This window comes from Gymnodraco acuticeps, unplaced genomic scaffold, assembly GCF_902827175.1.
Source record: "Gymnodraco acuticeps unplaced genomic scaffold, fGymAcu1.1, whole genome shotgun sequence".
NCBI lineage: Eukaryota > Metazoa > Chordata > Actinopteri > Perciformes > Bathydraconidae > Gymnodraco > Gymnodraco acuticeps.
This window is the reverse complement of record NW_022992285.1, coordinates 70,838-98,437: the sequence shown is the minus strand read 5'-3', so window position 1 is coordinate 98,437 and position 27,600 is coordinate 70,838. Positions and strand designations below refer to the sequence as shown.

Here is a 27,600-nt window from a genome sequence, read left to right as displayed (position 1 = left end):
GAACCAAGAGACAAGCAGGTGACAAACAGAAGCAGGTGGACACTTTAGAAAAGGAACAAATGCCTTAATTGGCAAGAAAGGTAAAGAATATTTGCAGCTGACAAGCAAGATAGTGACGTTTTTATAGCAGCAGCAACTTAGAAAATCATCATTCCTAGTAACCAGTTTTCCTGGTTCTCATTATAGGCCATCTGGTTTACATTTTAGGAAGCTTTCTTTTCATTTGGGTTGTGGTCACATTAGTGTGACAGTACATGAGTGCAGATGTGTTCCACAAGCAATGTTGTAAATGTAACCAGCTCGATGACGACAAAAGGATGTTTCGAACCGGTGTAAAACTCAACGGCACAAGTGGAGTGCTTGAATCAGGATCAGAATAGAGTTGCTGTTGGCCAACATGTGGAACAAACTTGTAAAAATGTCGAAGATGTGAATTTAATGGCTGCATGTTTCTAACGTTTGTTTAATATAATAAAACCGATGCAGTGCACTCTTGTATACCTTGTTTATTGAAATGTCACAATGTGTCTAATGCACATCCAGGTGAATTTAAGTGTTTTCAGTTTCTTTCTCTTTTTTTTGTGAAATCGTGTCAGAAAACTGTCACAATCTTTATTTCGTAGCAGCAACTAATAGAGCGTTTGAACTATAAAGCGTAACAAGCACAAGTCCCTCATACCTCCCATAGCTTCCACAAAAACGCTTTATCCATAACTTTCAAACAAATACTCTCTAGGTCACAAACAGATGGTATCTTTAATGTTGCATTATAAAGGGACAGACAATCAAGAAAAGTCATCAAAGTTTTAAAAGTGTCACTGTGAAGAGTCTTAAATAGTTTGTTGTCTGATTCAGTCATCAAGTTGGCAGAGCATAGCCACACCACGCTTGATCCAGTGTTGAGGGCGATTGTTTGTTGGCAACACCATGGAAATGACAAAGTTGGTGGAGTGGCCTGTGGTGGAGAGGGTGCCCTTCCTCTCACTGGTCTTGTAGAGAGGGCAGACATACAACTGAGTCTGATCAAAGCTCTTATTTTTAGCTGCATGGGGGCAAAGGAAGCAAAAAGAAAAAGCAAAGTCAGGATGAACAGCAAAATAAAAAGTTACACTTTTACAATTATGGGTTGGAAATAGACACCTGAAGACATGGATGGCAGGCATTTCAATTGACATGCAATGTGCAAAATATGGAAATGTACTTACTGGGTTTGACCCAGATGATTGGCACCACATCAAACAGGACTTTGGGCTGCTGCTCAGCTAGAACTCCACTGGTGTTAGGGAGACAAACAATAGGTAAGGTTTATCAAGTTTCCCTGCACGTCTTTAAAACAATGATAGTTAAATATTTAAAATAAAAAAAACATGTATGAATATTAACCTTTCTTTATCCCATCGAGCTCCATCCAGAAACATTCCATTAACGTAAACGCCATCCTCAGGCGATGTGTCTGACTCATCAATAGTGAGAACCTGTGATATAAAATCATGAAAACAAAACCAGAGACTTTTAGGTAAATAAGAAGATCTCTAAGGTGGTGACAGAGATCACAAAGCGTGTGTTTTTTGACCTGAAAATCAAAGCCTAGCAGGTCAATGGGGATGTGGTATTTCCTGGCGTAGTTCTGCATAGCCCCAGTTAGGAAGGCCTGGGTGAAGAAGAAGCCCGAGAGCCAGAACACGTTGGGTTTGCTGCTGTCGTACCAATCCTAGACACACAAAGGGAAACTATAGGTGTAAACACTCAAAGTCCTATCTCCTGTTAGTCTAAATTATCATTTTTTAAGTTTTCTCACCTGCAAAAACTTGAGTCTTAAGAGAAAATCAGTAATGTAGCTACCCAATGGCATGAGGCTGGGGTATGAGTACTTTGCCCATTTCTCTGGGAACTTTCCAACTGCCAAACTGCCAGCCACCGCCTCCAGCTCCGCATCCATCACCACCAAACCCTTGATGGCCTTCAACAGATTCTGCAGACTGAGACGGATCGTCCCACACAGCCTGAGAGAGCGAGGGAGGAATCAGAAACAGCCGTCAAGTCATATAGGTGATGATGTGTGTGTGTTTTAACTGTCTGTAGTGAGGTGTTTGTTCATACGTGTTATAACGCTCCATCTCTTGGACGAGCACAGTGTTCATACTCTCCTCGTACTGCACTGGGAACTTCAAGAGAGCTGCTTCGGTGTCAAAGTTAGCTGGAAACTGGAGGAAATAAGCAAGTCTGTTAGTCAAGAATATACAGCTGAGTGAATGTAGGTTAGAATCAAGGTAAAGGAAACTCCAACCGATATTGGCACATTAGTGAAAAGCTACACCTATGCATTTCTTTCCAAAATATGAACCATACATCCAGAAAAGTTTAATTTAAAGTGGACCTATCATGCTATATTTGAATAATATATTGTAGGGCCATACCTATATACTCTATTTGCTGTATTCCAGCCCTGTTTTTGCAAGGGCTGATTCTGTGGCAAATGAGCTGCAGCTGACCACGCCCCCCTGCAAAGGAGGGGGGCGAGGTCAGCTGCAGCTCATTTGCCACAGATAGGCACAAGCGTCATGTTACCATGCTGTTACCATGCTGTTACCATGCTGTTACCATGCTGTTACCATGCTGTTACCATGCTGTTACCATGCCACGGCAACCTCTCATTCCCCTGATAGGTGGAGAGTTGCCCATATAGGCGGAGCTCCCCGTTTCAAATCTGTATCAGTCTGTATCAGATCCGCTGCAGCCCGTTTTTAGAGATTTGGGTATGGAGGAAAAGAGAGAGGGTTGTGTTTTCTGACACTTGGTGAGTTCCCTGACACACCGGGGACACATATTCATGTATAAAAGATGTACAAAAGTGCATTTTGCATGATAGGTCCCCTTTACATTACATTGCATTTAGCTGACGCTTTTATCCAAAGCGACTTACAATAAGTACATTCGACCAGGAAAACACAACCTTGAAGAAAACAGAATCATATAAGTACATCAGGTTTCATAGAGCCAAACATTTCAAGTGCTTTAAAAAGGAGATTGAGTGGTTTATACCTTAGTAAGGATGTCATTCGCTATGTCGTACAGTGTGTTGTCACTCCCACTGCTAGCCCCTCCCTTAGCTCCTCCACCCTGGGTGAGTATCAGCGAATCAAACAGCAGCTTTGTTTGCTGGAGATCTTTAGAAATGTCTACATTTTCATGCATCCCAAACACCTCTGGATGCTGGCTGAGAGGAAGCTCCTAGAACACACAAAAGATATCAAAAAAATCAAATACATATATTTATCTTGTTTGTGTGTGTTATCTCGAGCCCTGTACCTTTATAAACTCAAGGTAGTCATCATAGACAGACTTAGGTGGGGCAAAGTATTCCCCGCTAGGTGAGAAGGGGTAGCGAGGTTTCTCAATGATGTCATTGTTGTAGAAGTCAGCCAAGATGGTCATCAGGAGCCTCCTGTCCCAGTCGTCTGTCACGCGGCCGCCATAGTTACACTCCCCGGTCAGGTAGGTTATGGCCTCAAAGGGCACCTCGTCGTATTCATTCACAAACAGCTAAATGGAGAGATAAATCAAATGCACTTTAAGAATGTTGTGATGTAAACGTGAGCACTGAAACTCTGAATGAATACCTGTAGCTGTCTGATGCTCATACGCAGGTCAGACTCGTTGAAGCCATAGGGAATGTTCCAGCCCAGTGGACCAAACTTCTTCCTCTCCTGAACAAGAGCATGGAAGAAGCACAGTCCATACAGCAGCTTCTCCCAGATCTGGTGAAGGAAGAGTATGAGATGTCCTTCAAAGCACAAGCCAACCCTTTTTCAATAAACAAATGCAAAATAATCGCATATATAACACTCACCACCTCCTTGTTGGGGCAGTTATTGAAGAAGTTTGAGTCAGACAGAGGATCTGACACGTAAGACTGCAGCAGGTTGAGCCGGAGTCCAGTAGGAGGCTCATTTGTCATTTTCACCCCGTTCTGAAGGATGGTTACTGGAAACTGATATCAGAAAGAATGTTGTTTCTTTAGGACTATAATGCAAATGAATCTCTGTCTTTCTATTTAAGGTTTTAAGTGTATACACAAGAGCCAAATGAGATGCACTTTACCTTGGCTGAAGGGTAGCTTGTGAGCCAAAGGCGGAATTCTGGGTGGCATGTTGCTGGACTGAAGTCCTCACAGATTTTCTCGAGGCTGGACATCCAGGAGACGGCCAGGTGACAGTTCTGCAGACACACCCACGTCCCGTCCTGCATGGCTGTGGTTATCATTTTGGCAGCGATGGGTCCCTGCCCCTGCCCCAGAGAGATGGACTGGAACTTGGCTCCATCCATGTTCTTGTCAGTGGCGAACTTCAGCAAGCCTGTGAAGGGATGTTGTTATTTCTGAAGCATTATAAAGAACCTTGATAGTCAATCTTGTTACTTACTAGCCATGGGATCAGCTCCTGGAGACAGCACAAATACGAGTGGGACGGTGCAGTTGGAGTCCAGGTAGCTCTTACACAGGTCAAATGGAGGGGGCTGGACGAATTTCTTCCCGAGTTTGCCAGTCACATATTTAATGACAGCTGGAACGATCTTATCAGGTCTGAGAGAGCGAACAATGATCATCATATGCAGGTCATTTAGTTTCTGACACCACTGAGCGGGCAGAGGAGTGTTGCTGGGCTCTTTGCTGTCATAAATAGATTTAAAGTCTTCTGGGTTTTTGATGAAAGCCTCTCTGTGGAATAAATAATACATTCACTCCATTAGGATTTTGTGTGTGTTAAAGCAGGACAGTTTAGCACTAGACAAAAGCCGGAAAAAGCATTTTTGGTTGACTGAGTGATAGGGCTGCTCAATTAATCGTATTTTAATCGCAACTACGATTATGGCTTGCAACGATTATGAAAACAACGTAATCGAAATATAACGATTATTTTTGTTATTAATTTTTTTTTATTGGTTTTTCAGTTTAGTTATACTTAAAGTTCAGGTTAATCAACTGTTAAAAACATACTGTTCAAATGTTTTTTCTCCAATAAATTGATGTTTTCAAAGTAAATGGATAATCGTTTTTAATAATCGTGATACCAATTATTGACCCAAATAATCGAGATTATGATTTTTGCCATAATCGAGCAGCCCTACTGAGTGATGCTTTTTACTTTATTCCTTGTAAGCCAGACAGGTCACTGGCTCTGCAGATCTCATCCCAGCTCTTGTCCTGCAGCCAGCTGGGGTCGGGGTTAGCGATGGTGTTCTGCAGGCCCACTCCTCCGGTCAGAAAGAACATGAAGTCAGAGTATAAAATCTCCTTTTTCGCTCTGAGGGGAAATAGAAAAGGATAGCAAATATTCACATAGTATATCTGTATCTGAGAAATCAAATTACAATGATCTAATTAATCTAATCAATACTTCTCTAGTAGCTTTTACACTTACAGGAGCAGATTGTTGCAGAGCAGGAAGGAGAAGAGGAGTTTGTCTTTCTCAAACAGAGAGCGACAGACGTTACAGTACAGGTTGTAGGTGAAGTGATCAATCAGGTACCGAAGCCTCCTCTCCAGGATCTTGGACTTGTTACTGATGAACAAAAAACAAAACGAGGAAAGCTTCAGATGAAAACAGACTCACTCCTAAAAGTTGTACAGTATAAGCCTTATCTGAAAAAATCTGTTTGCTTTCAATTTGTCCTTAATCATAAGGTTTCTGTGGGGTTAACTGAATTGACCAAACATTAGGGATGATTTGGAAGGAAAGTTGCCAGTTTGTGGGCGTGGGTACCACTAGCATTGTCAATAATCTCTTCCAATTCACATTGACAACAATTCTGACTGAGACAATAACTGAGCCTGACATTGAAATAGACTCACAGGGAGTTGCTGCAATAAACCTCCTCATTGTTAAACGTGTAATTCTTATATGATATTCAGGTTTGTGTTGGTGTATAACAGTGGAGATGCATGTATTTAAGTCTTAGACCCCATTTACATGGGAGCGCAAACGCAAAATCAAAAAAGTCTTCCGTTCACACGCATTCGGCTCATTTAACGTGTCCGTTCACACAAGACCACTGGAAACGCTGTAGTACATATGCCGGGCCTGTAAGTGGCGCTGTACTTCCGCACGAGACCGCTTGACCCGCTGGAGACGCTGTAGTACATATGCCGGGCCTGTAAGTGGCGCTGTACTTCTGCCACAAAATACACCAAAAGCAGCGAAGAAGAGCCCCGAGCATGGTTGCCATGGTTGCCCTTATGTTTATGCCCCACGGTAGATTTAGCAACATGTAGTTTATGTCATTCTGCATGTCCGCTTGTTGCTGATGGTTGTGGTAGAGGAGCTGTAGATTTTGCACTAACATCTGTAGCATGGTCAGTAGCAGTAGCACTAGCAGTAGCTACTGACCATGCTACAGCAGTGAGCAGCAGAGGTGGGGCTATGGCTAATCAATGTAATCGTTTTTTGGGACACTGCAGAACACAGTTCATGTGCATTACTCACCTGTCATGTATGGAGTTAATGTAGAGGTTGACAAACCAGCTGAGAGAGTACTGGTACATGGGGTCTATGTTGGTCAGATCGGCGATGCTGAAGAACAGGATGGAGGAGTGCTTGGCGATGGCTCTGTAACCCTCTCTCGACTCTGCTATCTTGATCTCTGTCTTCTCTGCAATCTAGGGAAATATGTGAAGGGGTCAAATAGATTACCAATGAGCTGACTAGTCATTTTCACAGTCCAGGTATTGTGATTAGTGCATTGTCCACACCTGCTGTTTCTTGCTAATCTCATTGGACATGATCTTTGCTGAGTCCAGAATCTGAATGGCACTTTCATCTTCCAGGATATTCCCTTTAGAGGACTGCAGTGTCTCCAGGATATTGTCCTCGATTTCCTTTAGCTGCCTTTTATTTTCAGCTGACTGCAGGATAAGTGCACATCTCTCCTCTTCCAGTTCTGGCCTGCAGAGCAAATAGAGCAGAAACAGTGCTCTAAAGAAGTGATCAAAAGTATTTCAGTTTGTATACCAACTTGTCCTTTTTATGGCTGCTACCTCTCCTTGGCAACCACAATCCCCAGCAGCTGGTCCTCTAAGCCCTCTGGTGTGATCATGAAGTTGAGAAGGGACACCTTGGTGGCCAGTTCTGGTAGGTAGTGAGGGTTCTTCAGCTTAGTGGTGATGTAAAAACGGAAATCACGGGAGTACTCAATCACACTCTCCCCCAGCTTGATGCAATCCACACCACCTGTGTGAAAACAAAGAATACATGTTGAACTCTCACAGTTTTAGTTTTACATTCAAGTATTTTCTTTCCGCCAAATATCACAGTCACAGCACCTTGTTTGAAGGTTTGTTTGAGCAGCAGTGGTTCCAATGATGGGTCCAGCTCCTCCCCTACATTTTCGAGGAGCAATGGTGTTCCAAATTGAATACAGTTTTCCAAAGTTCTCATGTAGTCCCCGTCTGTAAGCTTGATTACACTCAGCTTGTTTTTTTTCTCTGAATTTTTCACCCACTTGTTGGCCTGACCCTGAGGGTCAATCATCAAGGGCCTAAGAAAAAAGGGATAAGATAAATCTTAGGTGGAATTGTTCAAATTTCTTGACACATTTTTCAGCAACTTCACTACCATTTTTTCAGCAATACAGACTTACCATCTACGTGAATTACTGACAATAACCCCGTTGTCAATGGAGAAAGAGTCACTGGGAAGACCTGCGATGTTCCACGCTCTGATCTTAATGGGATCTCCCAACGTCTTACTGAGAGAGAAGTCATCTGCTGATGGAACCTTCTTAGACTAGACATATCAAAATAGGTGAAAAGAATATAATAAGTATTTTAATATGCCAGATAATGTGATCAAATGGTAGGATAAAGAATGGGAGGAGTGTTACTTGGCAGAGTTTGGTCCATGACATAGTGCAGTCCTGTCTGAAGCCAGCAGTGAAGGCACCCAGATAGGCGATGACCCCCGCGGAGATGAGAACATCTCCAGTCAGGTTGTCATATGTGTTCTGCAGGTCGTCTGCTGCCTTGGACCATCTAAAGCCACGTTCAGAATCAGAATCAAGTTTATTGCCAGCTACGTTTACACATACAAGGAATTTGCTTTGGTATCTGGTGGTGCGAACATAAACAATCTAAGAAAAATAATTTGCAATAGTAGGTAAAAAAGGAATATATAAGAATAATACAAAATAAGTATTTTTAAGAAATACGTTAGCATTGAAAAAAGATACTAAAGACAAGTATTTACACCCAAAAATATGACAATATGACAATATATGGCTACTACAGTGTATTATATTTTAAAGTGGAGGGCTGTGCAGACATGTGTGCAAACATGCATTGTTATGAGTGGAACACTTTAATTATCTTGCAGCCAACAATAAACAATTTAATATGTATGCAGATCACCTGTTGTAGGAAATTGGGTTATTAACATTATATATAGATGTGATGAATTCAACCAAAGTTCATGTATTACTTGCATAACTTATGTGTGGTTTAATTATAAGTGAAAATGGAGTATAGAGGAGGAAGTAGACATTCACAAAAAAAAGTGCGACGATTAGATTATAAAAGAAGGAGACTACAACGCAATTCCTGACCTGGTCTTCTCTCCGCCCAGACCCCCAATGAGTTTCTCAGCCCTCTCCAACTTCCTGGCACATGATTCCACCTGGGACTCTAGTTGGGCCTTCTCCGCTGTTTTCTCCTCAAAGGTTTTCTGAAGGGCAGCCAGCCGGTCCTCCACCTCCTTCAGCTCACCTCTCTTCTGGTCCAGCAGGGCCATGGTCGCAGCCAGGGACTCCTGCGCCTCCGCCAGGTTGGCCTTCTTAGGAGCCACCACCTTAAACCAAAGAGAGCGGTTGATTTCAAAGAACAGGAACAGGGTATATGCAGGAATCCTGAAGTCAAAGGTAATACCTTTTAAGACCTTTTTTAAGACCCTTTCCATACATTTTAAGACCTATTGGCCACTTCGAGCTTTAAACGGTTATATTGGCGACACATTTACTATATACAGCTACAAAATGTAATACCTTGGAAAATGCCCTTTAATACTTTTTAATAACCTTAATTTTCGCTAAATTGATTTATCAACTTTTAATACTTTTTAAGACTCCGCAGACACCCTGAGGAAGCAAACATGCACGTGTTATCATGGGGGGAAAAAGTCTATTGAAAACACTGCACCTTTGCCACTCTGTCGTACACCTCCATTGCTTGGATCCACTTGCACAGGCCCTCTGCTGCGGAGGAGGCCTTTGCTACTATACTGGGGTCAAAGTCAGGGTTTGTCATGAACTCACTGCGGATTTTTTGCATCACATGGACCTGCAAAGAAGAAATATAGCCGTTTGTCAGAGCACTGGTGAGTGTAAGCAAATTAGCAATGTAGCTTTTCTGACACTTACAGGAATATTGTCCTTGTCATACTCTCTTAGATCTCGTAAAAAGTTCATATCACCCAGAAGCTTCTTGCTTGGGCCCCAGTAGTCCAAAACCTTAACAATAAAGAAAACATGTTATTTATTGAGATACTGTTAGTGTTTACTGAGATAAGTTGCAATGTTAAAATGTTTTTGACAGACACTCGTAATGTCTTTTTTCAGTCCAACCTTTTTGCCAGTCCCAGCTGGGTCAACTATCTTATCCGGCTTTATGTCCTTCATCACACACACCGCAGACATCACCAACTTCACCCCTGAGGGAGGATTTTTCATCGACTTCACGATTGTGACATCAGAGGGCTGAAAGAAAACAAGCAGCTCAACTTATTTGACTGTCTAAGCTGCGAGTGGCTAAACTTGATATTGAAGAACAGTTGAAGAGAGCTCACCTTCAGAGTGTTCAGGGCAGAGAGAGCAGCCTCCAGCGCGGGGATGGCCTCAGCCAGGTCACTCTCACACTCATTCTTCAGAGCCTGAGCCGCATTTGCTTTAATAGTTGCTGCCTCCTCATCGACACGCACAACTTTACTTTTGGCTTCTACCTGAACCGACTCCACTTCAATCACCTGAAAGTCATAACATTAAACAATTTAATTCAGTATATTCATATGTACTGGTATTCTAGGTTGACTTGAATGAAGAAGTGATTCTCATTCACCTTCATCATTTTGTTGTTGTCTATCGTAGCCTGTTCCAGTTTGGGCTGCAGGTCTACAAGTTCCTTCTTCATCTCGCTAACCTGCAGAGAAACGTTTAAAATGAGTTAAACCAAAATATGATAAAAAAAATTATTAAAAAAGAAAGAAATGTGGTGCTGCTGCATATACCTGAGATTCAGCGAAGGCAAGTTTGTCCAGCCCGTTGGTATACCTCTGTTTTGCTTTCATGACAGTGTCTCTCTTCTCAGAGAGGAGCAGACGGAAAGCTGCAATCAGCTCCAGGTAGGATGTGGGTGTTACATAATTATGGCGACCTAGCTCAGAGAGGAATCTGCGGTGAAAACAATTTAGTTTAGATTCTTGTCATAATTTACCTCCGAAAGTACACGTTATTAAAGACCACAGGTACCTATCTGAGAGCTGTTTGGCAGATGTATGGAATGTTTTGCAGATGGGTATGACCTGCCGCCTCTCATTTTCACTCATGTCCAATGACTCCAGGAAGGAGTTGGCTACTCGCTCAAGAGCCTCCTCTGGCCATGGCTGTCAGAGCCAAGAAAGAAAGGACTGTGAGGAAACTGATTGAGGTGAAAGCATGCAAAAGCAAACCGCTGACCCCGTAGAAGAATAGTATCCATTAGCCTTTACATTACCTGGAACCAGTCAATAGTACAGCAGTTGATAAGAGATGGGAACTGGCGCAGGCGGTTTCGAAATGCATCTCCAATAGGACTAAAAGCCACAACTATGTGAAGGTTCTCTCTACAGCGTGCCACAAAGAAGGCGAACAGAGTCAAAGGACTCAACTCCAAATTCTTGTTTCCAGCCTGGGCAATGGGTCGTACTGTCTGGAAAGAGATGAAATAGAGGGAACATTAAACATAGTACAGTCACATTATTATGGTCTTCATACGAGGGATCAAGGCCGAATTTGCCATATACATTTGGGGGGACACATCCCCCCCAATATTCAGATACGCTCAATTTGTCCCCCCCCCCCAATATATAGCCTAACTGATATACAAAAATTCAAATATAATGTTTGGTCCCCCCCAATGTTGACTCCATGGTTACGAGGGATACATTTATTTTTTTTGTCAGTTTATTGAACATGTCAGAAACAAAAACATACAACAATAATATATATATTATATATATATATTCTCTTTTTTTTTTTCACTCAAATTAATAATCATAACAAAGTACATTAAAGTAAATACATTGCTCTATTAAGGATATGCTTAGAGCTTGTGCCCGCCTACCTCCATGATCTCTTGCTTTTCATCTATGGCAAACAGATTGGGCACCTCCCCTGTGTTCAGGACACTGTCCACGTCTTCTAGAAAAGCCTCATCTTTGATCTGAGCATCAGTAAGCAGGAACACTGTCTTCTGACCTTTCACCCCAGCATTTTTCAGCAGCATCTAAAGTATAATTCAGAGCAAAGAGACTCTTAAATCTTCCAGAATCACAAACAGAGATGAACATGGTATCAGAAAAAGACATAGAACACAGAAGTCTGTCCTAGACCATAAAGCTGACCTTGAGGTCGTCTCTCCACTCAGTGATACCGTAGCTCTTAGAGATCTCAGGCTGGAACATGGTCATGTGGGCCATGGATGTGGCTAGACGGGTGATGGACTGGCGCCCGCTGCCTCCCACTCCCACCAGTAGGGCATTGCCTCCAGGCTGCTTCAACACACGGCTGATACGGGACAGGTGCTCCAGGACATAGCTACATAATGTCACATTTTGTTACTTAGCTGATCAAGTTTTCATCCAACGTTATAAAAACACAATTTCAATTTTAACCGAACTTAGTTCAAGTCATTGGGTTGTTTGTCATTTAACAATAAATACTGTAGCATCAGCCCTTATAGCACATGTAGTTTGTTGACTTCATAAAACCAAAGCTGTTTACCGGAAGATGACGAGATTCATGCGATTCTTGTGCATCTGGTTGTATTCATCAAGACACGACTCCACCACTTCAGAAAAGCTTTCCATTGAGGGCACCTCAGAGTACAAGCGCTCATCATCCTCCAGGTCAGGGTCCATGTAGTCACCAAACAGAAGATTCCGCATGTCTTCCTCAACCAGCTGAGAAAGCAAGAACATTTAAAACATTCAGATGCTTGTACAAAGTATATCGAAGAAAGATATAAAATCTTATTCAAATCCGGGGCAGCTTAACTTACTCTACTGCCTTGCTTCAGGTGATCAAACACCTGGTCAAAGGACTCTTTGAAGTGATCTTTGAGGATGCCGTTCATCAGCTGGTAGAGCCATGCTCGATCTTTGTCATCCACCAGGCGGTCATAGTAGACCCTGAAGACCTCGTGGACAAACAAGCGTATCATGGTGCGTTTGTTCTCCAGAGAGTCCTTCTTCAGCAGCAGGCAGCCTTGGATAACACGTGAGAAGTCCCGCAGGTTAAAGGTGTAGTGAGACTTGGCTGGAGTTGGAAGTAGGTTCTCCATAGCTTTCTTATACACCTTTTGAAATGTAAAACATAGAAATATAGCATTGCAGACAAGATATGATTGATAAGAGCCTTTAACACATGAAAAAGGCTAATTTGAAGGTATGTCATTGTGTGTATTTGGGACTCACTTCCATTGTAGCTGTCACAATTTGGTTACCAATAGTGAAATATTCAGGTTGGAACTGATTGTTTTTGAGATAGAAGGCCACCACGCTGGAGAAGATGCGAACCATGGTGTCGTCACTGAAGGCATTGATGCTAAAAATGTTGAAGTGCCGCAGAAAGCGAGACGTCACAGCATTCCTCCCGCCACCGGGGGGGCCCATAGCTGAGATGAGCTGGAGGTCAACGAGAGAGATCCTGGAGGTATCCTTCAGGTCATACCTGCCAGAGCACAAAGGTTTACTCAACAATGCTTCTTTAATCAGAATCAGAAACAGGTTTATTGCCAGGTAGATTCACACATACGAGGAATTTGACTTGATGTCATGGCGCATACATAAAATATAAAACAAGAAATCTATAACAAAAAATCTTTAAGGACACCGTAATAAAATATAGTTAAATAGCAATAAAATAAAGCAGTAATTTACATGGAAATAGAATGCTATGAATGAATTATAGGTAAGTAAGCAGTATGAACATTGTGTGCATTAATGTAATGCATATTGAGACTACGTTGTGGCTGAGGTAAGTGATGAGAGAGTGACTAATCTTAATGCATCAAGATTAGTTATTCCTGTTTTCCTTTTGATATGAGAGTGGTATCTAATAGTGGATGGTTTCATACCAGTTTCCATGGTCCATATACTGCCGAAAAAGCTCCACAGGTGGCTGCGCTCCAAACTGTTCCAGTGCAGGCATGTTCATGTCATCCACAAAGATGATACACTTCTTTCCCATGGGGGGCCCGAACACTCCCTTCCTTCTCTTATCCAATCTGGACATGATGATAGTCTAGTATATGCAACAAATAAAGTGTCAAATATAAACTTTTTTTTAAAATTAATTATCACTTTTATCTTATCTTGCACTTTATATATCATAGCTGCTACATTGTACTGCCATGTGGTAAATGATTGTATGCTGCTCATGCTCTTCCTGCATATCATGTATTTATTTTTGCTATGTATATAAATGCCATGTTCTTATATGTTGTATGTGACGGGACTACGGATGGAAATTAGCTAAAAGCTCAAATCCGGCTCATTTACACTTGTAAGCATTATTTTGTTTTAAAATGTTCATCAATGTGCACTGTCCTGGTTCAAATAAACGATTACATGAAATGAAATATAAAATTAAACCTTTGCCATGTCTTTTTGTTTAAAAGAGGACATAATAGTGCTTCTCTAGTGATCCCAAAAACTCTGCAAGAAATTCTTCCATCCTTGCTTCCTAAATGCTGACCTGAGTTTGGTTGGCGCTAGTGCGAGCTGAAAAGTTGATAAAGAAGGGTAGATACTGGTCTTTGTCCAGGTTGTTCAGCAGCTTCTCTTTTACATACACTGACTTCCCAGTGCCAGTGGGACCAACAAATAGGGGAGGCCTAGAAAAAACAGAGGAGAGGTGTAAAAATAAAATCCAATTTAAATAAATCCAGGGTGAGTTAGACACACCATTTTGAAAACAGCTTATATGGCACAAATCAAAGTAAAACAAAAGGCACTTGTATGTATCAGTGACACAAGAATACTAACACTCCGTATCTGATGCAGAGGTCCATGAGGTAGGTGTAGCGAACTGTATCTATGGTGGGAACAATGATCTCCTGCACTTTGGTGTTTTTGTCCCCCAGGTTGACATTTTTTATGTTATCATTCCAGTGAATCCAGCGGCCTCTTCCTTTAAACTGTTGAAGAGATACAATATGATTTACTGATTTAAACAAAAGCAAAACATCTCGGAATGATGTTTATACAAATTACCTCATAGTAATAGTCATACACCAGCCCTTTGTCATCCATTGGACACTCCCATTTCCCCACAGAGGCTGGGATAGGATTTTCTTCTTTTCCTGACACGATCACCCTGAAGAACTCACTAAACCTCTCTCTGCTGTCGGAGTCACAGCTGCCACCCACACTCCACACCATGGAGAAGGAAAAAGCTGCCTGCAATCATAAAGAAACAGAAGTGAAGGTGTCAGGAAAAATGTAATTTAAAGGTCACCTATCATGCTATTTTTAGGCAATAGCATAGGTCTCAGATATATACAAATATATAAAAAACGTCATGTCTATGAAGTGTTTTGCTCAAAATACCAAAGAGATCACCCATTCTAGCCATGCCTCATATTCCTCTATTTCTATTCCTGTTTGAAAAGGGCTGATTTGGGGTATAAAGCTTTAAAAAAAAGAAGATGTATAACAAAATTAAAAAGGACTGAGCTCATGCGGGACCCGGCAGCTACTGTCTAAACTAAATACTGCGGTGATGAAACGCCATATCATGGATTATCAAGGATTATTTCTGAAACAGTATGGAGCTCAAAGGCTTTCTCTCTTGCCGGTTATACCACAAGGTGAGTTCCTTTTTACTTCCTGCTTCTTCACACACATGCTCTCCAGTACAGGTTAGCTCTGAGTGTTAGCGATGCTAATGTAAACACCGACCATATAATGTCCAAAACAGTCGGGCATGGTTTTTGATAGCAACTTTCTGATAGTGCCGTGGGTCTGCATTTCCGATATTACGTCATATCGGACGTAAATCTGGATCAGCTCCGTTGTAGCCCCGTTTTTAGAGATTTGGGTACGGAGGAAAAGAGAGAGGGTTTTATTTTCTGACGCTGCGTGAGTTCCCTGACACACCGGGGACACATATTTATGTATAAAATACATCAAAAAGTGCATTTTGCATGATAGGTCCCCTTTAACTGAAATGGAAAGTAAAACAAAAACACTAAAATGAGTGCATGGGTGTGCATTAGAGAGCATTATTTAGCGGAGATATAGTGTTAATATATCATTCAAATAGAAAAACAATTCCTTTTACCATGATCCAAGTGGTTATATTTTTTTCCTCAGGACTCGTTTTCACGGGTTCAGAGAGCAGCATCTCAAACAGTCGACACAAGGACACAACTGTGTTACTGTTGCTAGTGGGAACCACTTCCTGGAGAGAATATAAAATAAACGAACATGTCAAAACTACTGTATTCAAATAACGATTCACTACTGTCAACCGTTAGTAGAGTCTGGGTTGATCTGGGGCCTGGGGTCCCTTACTCTGCAGTTTTTCCGCAGCATCCTGAGGGCAGGCGGCACGAGCCAATGAAAGAGCTCCAGCAGCAGGGAGCGGTTGTTCGGTCTCTGAAGGACTTCAGGAAGATTGTTCATCCAGGAGATCATCAAGGGCTCCCAGCCCAACTGAGACGGTTCCATGTAGATCATCCCACACCGACTGACTGTGGCAGGCTACAGGGGAGGATAATAACCGAACGAACGATCAATCAGGCTCGATACATTGTTAATTCCCATTGGTTATCTTATTCAGAATCAGAATACCTTTATTAGTGCGTAGTTACAGCCACAAACAGCTTAATGTTACATATGTTATATATGTGACATGCATTTAAAAAAAAGTACTAAATTATGATATCATTAAAAGAATATATAATAAAAAATAAAAAGTTACATAATTTAAAGAAATACACATCCTGTAACAGTTCTTAGGATTTAGCAGCCAGGTATATATTACAGTTATTAACGGCATCTATATATATTGCACATCTAGCACATATTGCACATAGGTGGTTGGTATTTAACAGCAAGGGGTGATATAGTCTGTGTTGTGGTGTGTGTGTGGGGGGGGGTCAACTAGGGGCTGTGCTGGTTGTATAGTCTGAACGCTGCAGGAAGGAAAGCTTGTTTATTAAGCTTGTTGGTTAATTTGGTGGAGTTTTATAACTGCAAAATGCTAAACTAGCAATTTGTCATTTGTAAGACAGAACAATCAATTCAATGTATTCAACTCCAAATATCGAACTCACTGAGGCCTGGGAGAGATCCATTGCTTCAAAAATCAGACTCATCTGATTGGACATCTGCATGATCTCTCCACTCATCAGGCACAACTATGAAGACAAATAAAATCCAAAATGGTGTTAGAAAGAAATACATATAATTATCAAATGTTTTTTACTGTGAAATATGAACCTTTTTGTTGTCATCCAGCACAGTGTTCATGCTCTCAATCCACAGTGTGTCTATGGGACCATCAAACACCACCCATTTACGTTCTGGTGTGTCAGCGGATGCAAACTCACGAAATGTGTTGGCCACAATCCCATCAGTCCACTAATAATGAGGAAAGGAAAAAGTGAAAAGACTTAGAGGAAGAAAGGGTCACCTGTTGTCCAAGACCTAGATCAATACTCTGAATAAACAAATATTGTATTTATCTGTGATATAGATTTGTGATGTGTTGATCCAGGGCTCAGGTCTACCTCATGAGAAACTAAGTCAAACTGTCCAAAGAGCTGTCCCATGGTGATGGACTTTGGGTTCAATGTCCTGTATATGATCCTCTCTTCCTCACCAAACCCTCTCTCATTCATGAGGGTCAGCGTGTCAGCAAGAACATGCAGCACTTTGGTCTTCCCAGCAAAAGGTTCCCCCACCAGCATGAACCTGACAGAAAAAGGAATATCTTATTGTAATCACGTTTCAAATAGTGTAACTTGAACACATGAAGCTCAGCGCAAGTTCAACCAGGAAGACCTTCTTTACTCTTCATTTACTATTTCCATGTTACTACTCTCTCTCCTCTCAATAAGTGATCGGGGGCGTCACTCCCCAGCTTAACCAATCACTTCGCTCTATTCTCACAAGCCTATCATAGAGCTCCGCTAAACCTTTTAAATCTGCTCTCTCCTCTGTCATTCCAGGTGAATCGACGGAACCCTCCTCCTCCACCCATTTTTCAGCCCCTGTCCCTCTGAATCCAGGGTCAAGCTAAGCCACTCCCCTTCAGGCCGAACCCAACTATCCACTCACCACCACCAGTGTCTAGACCCCGGGGGGGTTCATCGGATTGGTTCTCCCCTCCCGAATGATACTCCCGCACAACGGGGCCTAATCGCCAAAACTCCATTACATTAATATGTGTATTCCTGGCAATAAATATGTATTCTCACATCAAAACCGTCTCTCCTGATTGAAATGGTAAACATCGTAATATGATATCAGTGAAATTGGAATTCAACATACCCATGCCTGACTATCATCATCTCATATGTTTGGATAATCTTCTGTATGAAAACCTCTGTTGGCTGCACATTGTGATTTTTACAGCATTCTAAAGCAGCCTCCAGAAACAGCTGGCATGGACATAAAAAAAACACTCAATATTATACACAAGGCGATATGAATACATGTGTACGGCATTCTTACATTTAAGACTAACAGACCTGATAGTCGGCCTCGGGAAGTGAGATGCCTGGGAACAAATCGCTGGTGATTCCGTTGAACAGCGGAATATCATGGGAGAGAAACTTGGGCTCATTGACATCCTTAATGGACCTCAGCAGCTGGACGTTACAACATGTGCGGAAAAAAACAATGCAAACCAATTTACAAAATAAAGAAGTTCACAATTAGGGCTCAGAATAGACTAATTTAACAAATTAAGAGAAATCATTTCAGCACAAATACCAGAATGTCCTCGTTCTCGTCCGGAAACTTGAGCTTGAGGTTTCCTGCAGCTACGAGCACAGCTTTGACAGCCCTCATGCCGTAATCGTAATGGAACTGGGACGAGAGCTGCTCTGAGCAGAGCCTGTAGGTCATCACTATCTTGACTGACAGCGGCTTGGCATTGAGGAAGCCATATGAATATAGAGAGATCTCTGCTATCAGGGCATAGTTGGGGACCATCATGGCCACTGTTCGGAACAACACCTACACAGAGAAATGATAGAACTAATTAAGTAATGGCAGTGTTCAAGAGTCACACATCCGTCTATTATATAACATTATAATGAAGGGTGTGAAAGCACTATTCATTCATTAAAGTGTATATACTGGACTTAAACTCACAATCTACATTTGACACTTGTATTTTATTTAATATTCCATTCCTCACACACTTAATGTATATCATATCCTGCTTTATATTTTGTTTACTGTAAATTGGTATTTCAATATGTATATTTTATACTTTTTGTATTGCTGTTTTATTTCTATTTTGAGATGTTTACATTTTAGAATTGTGTATTTCTACTCTTAATTTCTCTTATGTGCAATGCCTTGTCTTTTATGCTGCTGCAACGCAAACCTTCCCCAAATTGGGATCAATAAAGTACATCTTATCTCATCTTATAATTTGATAAAAGGGCCATTAAGTTATGTACAATAAAATAATTAATTATGCGGAGCAGAAGTACTGTAGTAACAGCGTATATTTGTTTTGAATCCCACAAATGCCTGATAAAATACTTATTGACTAATTAAAGACCTTGAGGTTGTCTGGGAGTTCTGAGCGCCCTGCGTAGCCAGGGTTCATTGTAATGGACACAAAGCAGTTGGAGTTGAGTTTGAGCATGGTCCCTTCAAAGTCAAAGTACTCCAGGTCCAGCTCGATAGCCCTCTGGATGCAGAGAACCTGCTGAGCCACCACAGACAGCACCTCCAGCTCGATACGATTGAACTCATCAAAGCATGCCCATGCACCAGATGAAGCCAGACCTTTGAAAAACTGAGAGAAATTGAAAACATTGGTTTAGAAATAACACTTTTACATTATAATGTGGCATTATAAATAGGAATTCAAATACAAAAATGTCATGCTGGTGGTACTTTGCCCATAGCAAGGTAATCAAGTCCATCAGAACAGTTGAAGACCACACACTGCACAGCTAAAGCTTTGGCTAGATCTTTGGTGGTTTCCGTCTTTCCTGTTCCAGCAGGACCCTCAGGTGCACCCCCCAAATGCAGGTAGAAAGCACCAATCTAAAACAAAAGGTGAACTTCTTAATTTAATGTTAAAATGTCTGATCACTCAGCCTTATTCGAATATAAGAGTATTCAGGTTTAAGACGGCTATTAGTGGAATATTTTACCAGTGTCCTGTAGCATCTGTCAGTCAGTGGAGTGATGACGAGACGTGGCGAGTTCCCCAGGTATTCATAGGCGTATTTTACATCACAGTTGATAATGCGAACACGAACATTGTCATTGTTCCAGTAGTAACGAAGCTGGGCTAGCCATTGGAAGTCTGTTTCATTTGATACTCCTGTTAAAAATGGAAACAATTATTTTTACTTGATGCTGTTTCTAAACTAAGGTAATGCTCTTTATAGTGAATAGTGAAGCATTTGGTGCCATGATGTACCTTTCTCAATTAGCTCCAAGACCACATCCCTGGCATGGACATCAATAGTGACCAACGCTCCCAGAGTGGTCCGGGTTTGCTTGGGCAGTTGCCCTCTCACCAGCTCCACAATGTCCGTCAGCTGACTCTGGATTTGCTGGGAGTAGTTATTTAAGCCCTACAGAAAGCAGAAGACTAAATTATATTTTGTTTTTTTCCCCCAAGGTGGTACTGTTATGGTGCCATGCTTTTCGAAAGTTAGTAGGTCAAGGGACAGACATCACTGGGTTGTAGACTACACTGTAAAAGCTCATTGTTGTGATCAGCACTATTAAACTGGATGTAAGTTTGTTTTATGTTTTTATTGATAAGTTAAGTTTTAAAGGTCCCCTATTATACTGTTTATCATCAATATATTATAGGTGTCAGATATATCCAAAACATGTCTCTGAAGTGTTTTGCTGAAACACCAAACAGATCGTGCATTGTAGCATCCCATAATCCCCTCTGTTTCAGCTCTGTTTCAAAAGTGCTGTCTTTTACATTAGATGAAAAATAAGGAGCCACTCCCCACGCCCCTCTGAGAGATATTTGGTTCAAAAGAACACAAAGGTGCTCTAGGAGGAGATTCAGGTGATAAGGTGGGGCGGGGTGTTACCTTGGTTGGTGATTGGCTAATGGTTACACAAGCCAACAAATCGTTATGACATCATAAAGTGTCCAAAATCTGATCAGCTCATTTTCAGACAGGTTTTTATATAAATGGATCAGGACAAAAAGTGAGCAAATCTTTTTTCCTGAAACTTTCAGAACCTCTTTACACAGAGGGGACTCATGTTGATGTATAAAAGACATGAAAACGTGGAATTTGCATAATAGGTGAACTTTAAGTTTAATCCTCAGAACTTATTTTTCTCATATTCAGAAAAACACTTAACATCAGTTTCATTAGGGAAGCTGTGAATAAAGGGTGTAAAACAGTGCGAAAACCTACATCTGCTCCGGATCTGATGGCTTCATGAACCTCCAAGGTCCAGTAGATCTGGGATGTGCAGAGCACCACCTGGCCCGGCCACTTTTTGACCCACTGGCTCCGAGCAGTCTCAGCGTAGTCCTGTCAGTACAACCACAATAACAGACTTAGGTTTATCTTATTAAGTAAGATCAATACACAGGATAGTATTTTAGTACAAAAATCACAGTAGTTTTTATTATATGAGGTATTGGAACAGTGATCTCACCAGCCTGGACTGTGCCACTACACCTCGGACACTGCGAAGCATCAAGTCCTCCACCTGCAGCAGCCACTTCTCCACAGCTCCTTTGGCGTCAGACGTGGAGATGTTCTGGATCAGCGGAACACGCTCCCCCTCACTACTATACATCGCCTGGGGGAGAATTTAAAAACAATTTAATAAACGTTCATCAACCATGTTGTCATATAACAATAACAATATGTGTGACAGCCTTACCTGGATATCCAGATTGGGTAGGAAGTCCAGTTTGGAAATACCCTCGAAGCACTTCTTCAGATGGGGCTGTACTCGCAGGGGGTCTTTGGTCTCAGACAGAATCTCCAGCATTTCATCATTGGACAAGAAGAAGAACCTGGCAGCAGCATTGGTAGAAAGTATTAAAATATGTAACAAAGCATTGTACAAAAACACACTGAAAAATAGTTTTCTTTACCGTGGAAAATAGAGACGTTTTTTCTCCAAATAGGCGTTCAGCCCTTTCATGATGATCTCCAGGAGGTTGTTAGAATCTTGCAGTTTCTCTAGCAGACCAGGCAGAGCGGTTGCAGCCAGAATCTATGATTAGAAATCCTCAGTTAACACAAAGAGTTTACATTTCAGATTTGCCTTTTTTCAAATAATAGGAATAAAGTGTCCACCACAAAATAATTTCGACGACTACCTTAGGGTTCTTAATGCAGTGCCTCATGACCTCTTTCCAGTTTTTGTCAACAGTTTGAAAAAGTCGGCCCTCTTCTGGAATCTGCTGCATGATGTCCTGAGAAGAGAAGATGGGCTCCAGATAGAGCCACTGGGCCTGCACCTTCAGCCATTCATCGATGGTCTCCTGGATACGAAGCAGACGCTCCTCCCAAAGCTGAGGTCACAGAACAAACAGGTAAATCTTTGCAGGACTAGTAAAACTCCCAAGAGTTGAGATTGAAAAATGTATTCATCAGCGTTTGGTGAATTCTAAAACTAAAAGCTTACCTTGATCTCCTTTTCAAAAGGTTTGATGAACGGTGAGCCCCTCATAGTCTGAGTCTTCACAATCTGGTCGTCTAGCATTGTCTGAATCTCATCCAAGGAGGTCAAGATGGACACTCCGGTCTCTCTATAAGGTTGATGGTTGAAAGAAATAATATCCCAAATATGCACCATGCTTTGCATAGCCTTCTCCAGGGAAAACTCCTGTTGAGACACAAGATAGTGGGGGTACAGGGTGGTCAGCACATTTAGTATTAGGTTTTTATCAAACGCCGAAGAAACACAACATTTCAGGAACTCTCACTTTACTAGCGGCAGCGCTGATAGAATCAAACTCTTCCAGGTAAGAACCCAGGTTTTGTTTGAGAACTTTGCTCAGTGTAGTTCCAGAGTCAGGAGTGAGGTCATACCCCACTACCTCTGACATTTGTTCCCAGTGGCGAGCTCTTATGCCTGGATTACACAAGATGGAAACTACGGGGATATGGTCCTGTTGAGAAAAACACATCGAGGTTGAGCATCAGCAAACAAGATTGAACTGGCTACAAGACCTCATTAACAAGCCTGATTGAGATGGCAGTTACCTTGAACTCTTTGATCTGCTCCATTACAGCGGAGCACAAAACGACTGTGGGGCTTCCCTGCTTCTTTTGATCAGCCTCGGCAGTTCGTGGCCTAGACTTTCCCGCAATCTTCTCCATCTCTTGCTCAGCCTTATTCTGCTTCTGTTGGAATAACTTCAGCATTTTGAAGATCTCCCTAAAGAACTCGTCCACTTTTATTTCCATGCTCTCGCCATCTAGTTCCTGGAAGGAGCCGTTCATCCACCTATTCAGAAAGAAGGTAAAAGGATGTCAGGAGAATTTTTTTAATTAGAATGCAACACATACTAAATTACTTTCAGACCTGTTCTGGGTGCGCTGCCACTTCTGCACAAGTGCAAACAGCTTCTGATACGGGTCAATGGTGTCTCTGATGACATCAACCTCTGGGTAAAAGGTTTGGTCCCGTTTGTAGAAGGCCTCTTCTTTGTTAACGGAGACGATGGCCTCCTCAGCATCCTGGAGAAGTTTCTGAACTGTTCTGACATCCGTTATATACTTGTTGAAAAAGAGGGGAGACAAGACAAATATTTTCCATTTGATGTCATTGTATTGCTAGAAAATATCACAACATTTTGGTTTTATGATGCTTTTACACAAATCTGATCAGTACTTGCTTTGTACTTACACTGATTAGGAATTAAACAGCATATTTTAAAATGAATATAAAGTTATTTTAAGTTCAAAGGGACAGTTTGACATTTTGTGAAGTGCACTTACTCACTTTACTGCAGAGAGTTAAAAGAGAAGATTGATACCACTCTCATCATATCTATCTGTTTAATATGAAGCTAGAGATAGCGGACAAGTAGCTTAACCTAGCATTAGAAGTGAAACAGCAGGAAGCAGCTAGCCTGGCTCTGTCTGAAGTATCAAAATCCACCAACCGTTAAACCTTATTAATTAACAATGTATATATTGTTTGTTTAAAACGTACAAATCTGAAGTGTAAGAACAACAATAGGTGGGTTTATGGAGAGTTATGAGACTGGTATTGATATTTCTATCTTGCTCTCGGCAAGAAAGCAAATACATATATTTCCCAAAATGTCAGAACTATTATTTCTTCAAATTCTAAAGGTGCTAAAGACCCTTTACCTGCTGCATCATATCCAGCTCAGAGTAATGTGGGAGCTCTTCGATCCTGCGTCCCAACTTTTCCAGCTGAATCATTAATTTTTCAATTTTCGCGATCAGCTCCAACTCCCCTTTCTGCCTGGCCTTCGACATCACCTGGAAAAGGATGCAGCCGTCCAGTATCCGGTTATTGTTAAAAAACAACTCTGACATACTATTGTCAACAGTAACACAAGTCTTACTTTATCACTGAGGTCAAAGGCATGGAGGATTTTCTGTGGCCAGAGAAAGACAGTCGCATTGAGCTCCAGATCTTCTGGCTCAATGATGTGGACATCCAGGATGTACATCAGTCTTAAGTAGGCTTCCTGTCAGAACGCGATGTGGTAGTAAATACGGTTAGAATTCAAATAAATTACATTACATTACATTACATGTCACTTGTTAGACGCTTTTATCCAAAGCGACTTACATACTCAATACTGTGGGCAATCCCCACAGGAGCAATTTGGGGTGAAGTGTCTTGCCCAGGGACACAACGACAAATAAATAAACTGAAATCGATATGATTTAGTGTACGATACAACAGGTAGATCCAATTACTTTACCTTTAGTTTTGTATTAAGTTCAGCAATACCCTTTGCTTTAGTGAATGCAATGTGATCAATGATCTGACTCATGTCCTCTGTGTTCTCTGGTACTTTCAGAACATTTTCTCTGATGGTTTCAAATTCAGTGCAGATCCTTTAATCAGACACAAAACGGATTGTGAGAAAAACTGAATAATATAAAAAAAAACAAAGACAGACAGTTTGATTAAAGAATGTTACAAGAAGTGACTCACTGTTGGTTTTGCTCACGGTGGCTGGTGATCAGTTTCTTCAGAAGTATTTCAGCATACTTTTTTGTTTTGTTGGCAAGCCCCTGTTTCAGCTCTTCACAGTCCAGATGGACCATGGGAAAGTGGGCTTTTGCTGGGAGGTTGAGAATCTCTTTTGACAGAACACGAAACTCCTCCACTTGCTTTAAATAAAAATGAGAATAAGAATAACTCCATAATGTATGCAGCATCAATTGTATTTTGTCTGATAATTACCTTAGTGTACTCATCAAAAGAGTGCTCCTCTTGCATGAACTTTTCTACTCTTGCCTGTGCCGCTCCATTGATCAACCAGTCATAGTTCTTAACTGCAAGTCAAGCAGAAAAGTCAGTAATGAATGGAATTAAACGTAATCACGATAAAAGCAAATTAATGGATTAGAAAACATCACCATAGTTCTTGAAGTGTCCGTCAGGTTCTTCTAGATTCTTGCACACAGCTGTCTTTATAGTGACCTGAGCCCAAGCTAGGACGTGATCAGCCACCTTGGCATCAACAAAGGAAGGTGAGGTTTGTGCCAGCCATGACTGGACCATCTGCACTTTCTGTGGATCAATGTCATAGATATCAATACTAGCACACAATCATTTTTTTACCTCTAAAATGTGCCATAAAGTGGTCATTCCTTTTAAATTGCTATTGGACATAACCTCACCTGCAGCGTGTTTGTGATGGCATTAAGAATCTCCAAAATGGCAGCTCCCAGATCTTGTAATGTGGGGTAAATTTCCATCTTTTCATCATCAAATGTCAAAGCCATGCGAAAGAGGGGCAAGCGTTGGCCATTGCTCGGATCAAAGTGATTGACCAACTCCTCTATACTCGACTGAAGCAGGGATTTCAACTGGGAATTAACAAAAGGAAAATCAGTCATAATGTGTAGTCGAGAAAAAAAACATAAAATGAATGCCATTATATCCAAACATTTAATATGATGAAATTATATAGGACAGTATAACATAATTCATGTATGTATGTACTGTTTTTGATACAATGAAACAACCTTCATTTAAATAACAGTAATCTATTCAATCTGACAAATTAGGCTCAAATTCAAGTCAGAATGATCTCACCTGATTGGAGATGAGGGTTGATGCACAGTCATAGAATGAGTCCAGTTTCTCCTCTTTTACTCCCTTCAGTGTTTCATAGCTTGTTAATAAGTGGATGACTTTTGGAAACCAGGTATTCATGATACGATCTTCTGTCCTCTTACACTCCACTGCCATTTTGTTCTGTAGGCTCTTACAGTCTACAGGTCCCGAAGCCCTTAACAGAGAGAAGCCAACAAATTAAAATCATGGGAAATCTGAGTTTTGTTCTTTTTTAAGCAGCGCCACATTGAATTTGTGTCTTTCCTTACCTGCATCCTGTAAGGTCCACCAGGACCACTGGAGAAAATGTCAAGTATCCAATATTCAAGACAGTTTGCATTACCGGATGAAGAATGTGCAAATTTGATTTCATCATTTTGCGGCTTCGGACAAAGCTATTATGCCATGATGGAGAGAAATCCAGAATTCTGCCAACAATGGAAAGGTAACTTACAAAAAGGGCATTGTAAATACTGACCAACTACTTTTTGGTTATTATCAATAAATACGTGTTGTACATTTCACACTCACTTTGGTTGACTAGCTGTCGGTTTGTCTGCTTCTTTTATCTGGGGATTCTTTAGTACTGTGTCCACTAAAGGGAGTGAATATGGCATAATAAGACATTGTTTACCCATAGATCCATACATCCATACATACTAACTTGACAATACCTGTGTGCTTGACAATCACATTGTGGAAATCCTCGCTGACTTCTTTGCAGAGCTCCTGAAGTAGTTTATTGGTTTCAGGGCCCTTTTTAAAATTAGGTGACACTCGGGCAACAATTGATTCCAACCACTGTGACTGGATTGGAGCGAATGGGCGGTTCTCTACACACTGCCTTAGGAACATGTAGTTCATCTGCAAATTGGAACAACAAAATTGGAGAGGCATGACATACAGGGTTTAGTCCCTCAATGGTTGCATTTTACTTGAACTAAACTATGGACTTACCCTTCGCTTGCGCTCCTCACTTATCATCTGCAAAAAGAACGATTCAAATATGCCAGATTATAGACTGCAATATACATATAAAATGTTCTATTTTAAATGTGTGCATAGGTGATTGTCATACAGAAGGAGGACACTCTGATTCTGGTGAGTGCACTGCTTCCCTCTCTTTGGTCTGACTGTAAGCCTCCATTGCTCTGGACACCCTGTAATAATTCAACCAATTGTCACACATCAACAAACTTGTTACAAACTGAGATCATTGTCATATCCTAATATTGATGTATTGACGAAAGGGCTGCCACAGTTGATGTTAAAAACATACAATATGGCATGGAGTTGCTCTTGTTGCACTTTGCTCCTTCTGTGCCTCAGAAATTTCTTGCGAACCGTAATCTTCTCAGCTATCTCCTTCTTTCCAGCAGTGGTCTGTCTAACCTCCCCCCGGTCCTGAACGCCATCAATCGGGGGCAGGACGGGAAACTGCGACATGCTCTTCACTGCTGATGTGCCTTCGCTAACTCCAGGAGTGCTGGCCATGTCTGGCAACAAGACACTGAAAATAACAAGCAAAAGTAAGGCTATTACAGCTGTCTTTCATTAACTCCAAGGCTAATTGAGTTAAGCTAGTTAGTTATCGTGCTAATGCTACATACACAACGTTAACAAAAACAATCACTTTTGGTCGCTGTAATAATCGTAAAAGTTAGCTTATTGCAGTAAATAACGACAGGCTGTAAATCGGGTTACCTGCTCTTTCATTCAATATCTTCTCGCTTTGGTTATTTTGTCAACAGCTAATGTTGTTTAACTGAGTTTAGCTTCTGAACGGACTTCTAGGACTAAAGTTAACAGCGTGGTTTCCATAGTG

At 41.3% G+C, this 27,600-nt stretch overlaps 1 protein-coding gene across 4 annotated transcripts; it reads right to left on the bottom strand.

Annotated features, from left to right (window-relative positions):
- Positions 1 to 340: 340 nt before the first annotated feature.
- On the bottom strand, positions 341 to 27,600 carry LOC117540782 (dynein heavy chain 12, axonemal-like). 4 transcript variants are annotated; one of them, XM_034207625.1, is made up of 74 exons: positions 27,480 to 27,600; positions 27,055 to 27,285; positions 26,854 to 26,935; positions 26,733 to 26,759; positions 26,450 to 26,639; positions 26,307 to 26,370; positions 26,045 to 26,203; positions 25,755 to 25,950; positions 25,337 to 25,525; positions 25,073 to 25,226; positions 24,897 to 24,988; positions 24,645 to 24,823; positions 24,409 to 24,544; positions 24,043 to 24,168; positions 23,822 to 23,956; positions 23,028 to 23,221; positions 22,706 to 22,949; positions 22,426 to 22,611; positions 22,125 to 22,325; positions 21,817 to 22,011; positions 21,589 to 21,710; positions 21,372 to 21,507; positions 21,141 to 21,287; positions 20,894 to 21,013; positions 19,921 to 20,077; positions 19,649 to 19,821; positions 19,386 to 19,538; positions 19,045 to 19,284; positions 18,243 to 18,488; positions 17,999 to 18,118; positions 17,799 to 17,908; positions 17,036 to 17,219; positions 16,746 to 16,886; positions 16,580 to 16,663; positions 15,816 to 16,004; positions 15,583 to 15,702; positions 14,514 to 14,699; positions 14,286 to 14,437; positions 13,996 to 14,134; positions 13,376 to 13,542; positions 12,714 to 12,969; positions 12,299 to 12,595; positions 12,022 to 12,200; positions 11,643 to 11,835; positions 11,363 to 11,524; positions 10,754 to 10,948; positions 10,510 to 10,643; positions 10,269 to 10,431; positions 10,100 to 10,180; positions 9,831 to 10,007; positions 9,610 to 9,741; positions 9,406 to 9,495; positions 9,185 to 9,325; positions 8,596 to 8,837; positions 7,879 to 8,026; positions 7,636 to 7,781; positions 7,319 to 7,533; positions 7,034 to 7,226; positions 6,749 to 6,941; positions 6,483 to 6,655; positions 5,421 to 5,561; positions 5,145 to 5,303; positions 4,422 to 4,717; positions 4,102 to 4,355; positions 3,851 to 3,991; positions 3,621 to 3,758; positions 3,310 to 3,543; positions 3,043 to 3,231; positions 2,101 to 2,204; positions 1,799 to 2,003; positions 1,574 to 1,711; positions 1,384 to 1,475; positions 1,206 to 1,273; positions 852 to 1,042 (listed from the first exon to the last, which is right to left on the bottom strand). In XM_034207625.1, exons 2-74 carry the CDS (start codon positions 27,267 to 27,269, stop codon positions 852 to 854), a joined length of 11,910 nt encoding a protein of 3,969 aa, XP_034063516.1. In that variant the 5' UTR covers positions 27,270 to 27,285; positions 27,480 to 27,600. The 4 variants fall into 4 exon arrangements, with proteins under 4 accessions (XP_034063517.1, XP_034063515.1, XP_034063516.1 ...); XM_034207626.1 differs by lacking the exon at positions 15,583 to 15,702 and having other exon boundaries at positions 341 to 1,042; XM_034207624.1 differs by lacking the exon at positions 27,480 to 27,600 and having other exon boundaries at positions 341 to 1,042; positions 27,055 to 27,269.

What these genes read in the sequence shown, in the direction of transcription:
- LOC117540782 (XM_034207625.1), bottom strand. Translation starts at nt 27,269, where the DNA reads ATGGCCAGCACTCCTGGAGTTAGCGAAGGCACATCAGCAGTGAAGAGC. An exon ending in ATATAACCACTTGGATCATG is followed by an intron (nt 14,700 to 15,582) that starts GTAAAAGGAATT and finishes TTATGATTGCAG; the next exon opens with GCAGCTTTTTCCTTCTCCAT. An exon ending in TTGCCTTCGCTGAATCTCAG is followed by an intron (nt 10,181 to 10,268) that starts GTATATGCAGCA and finishes GTTTCTCTGCAG; the next exon opens with GTTAGCGAGATGAAGAAGGA.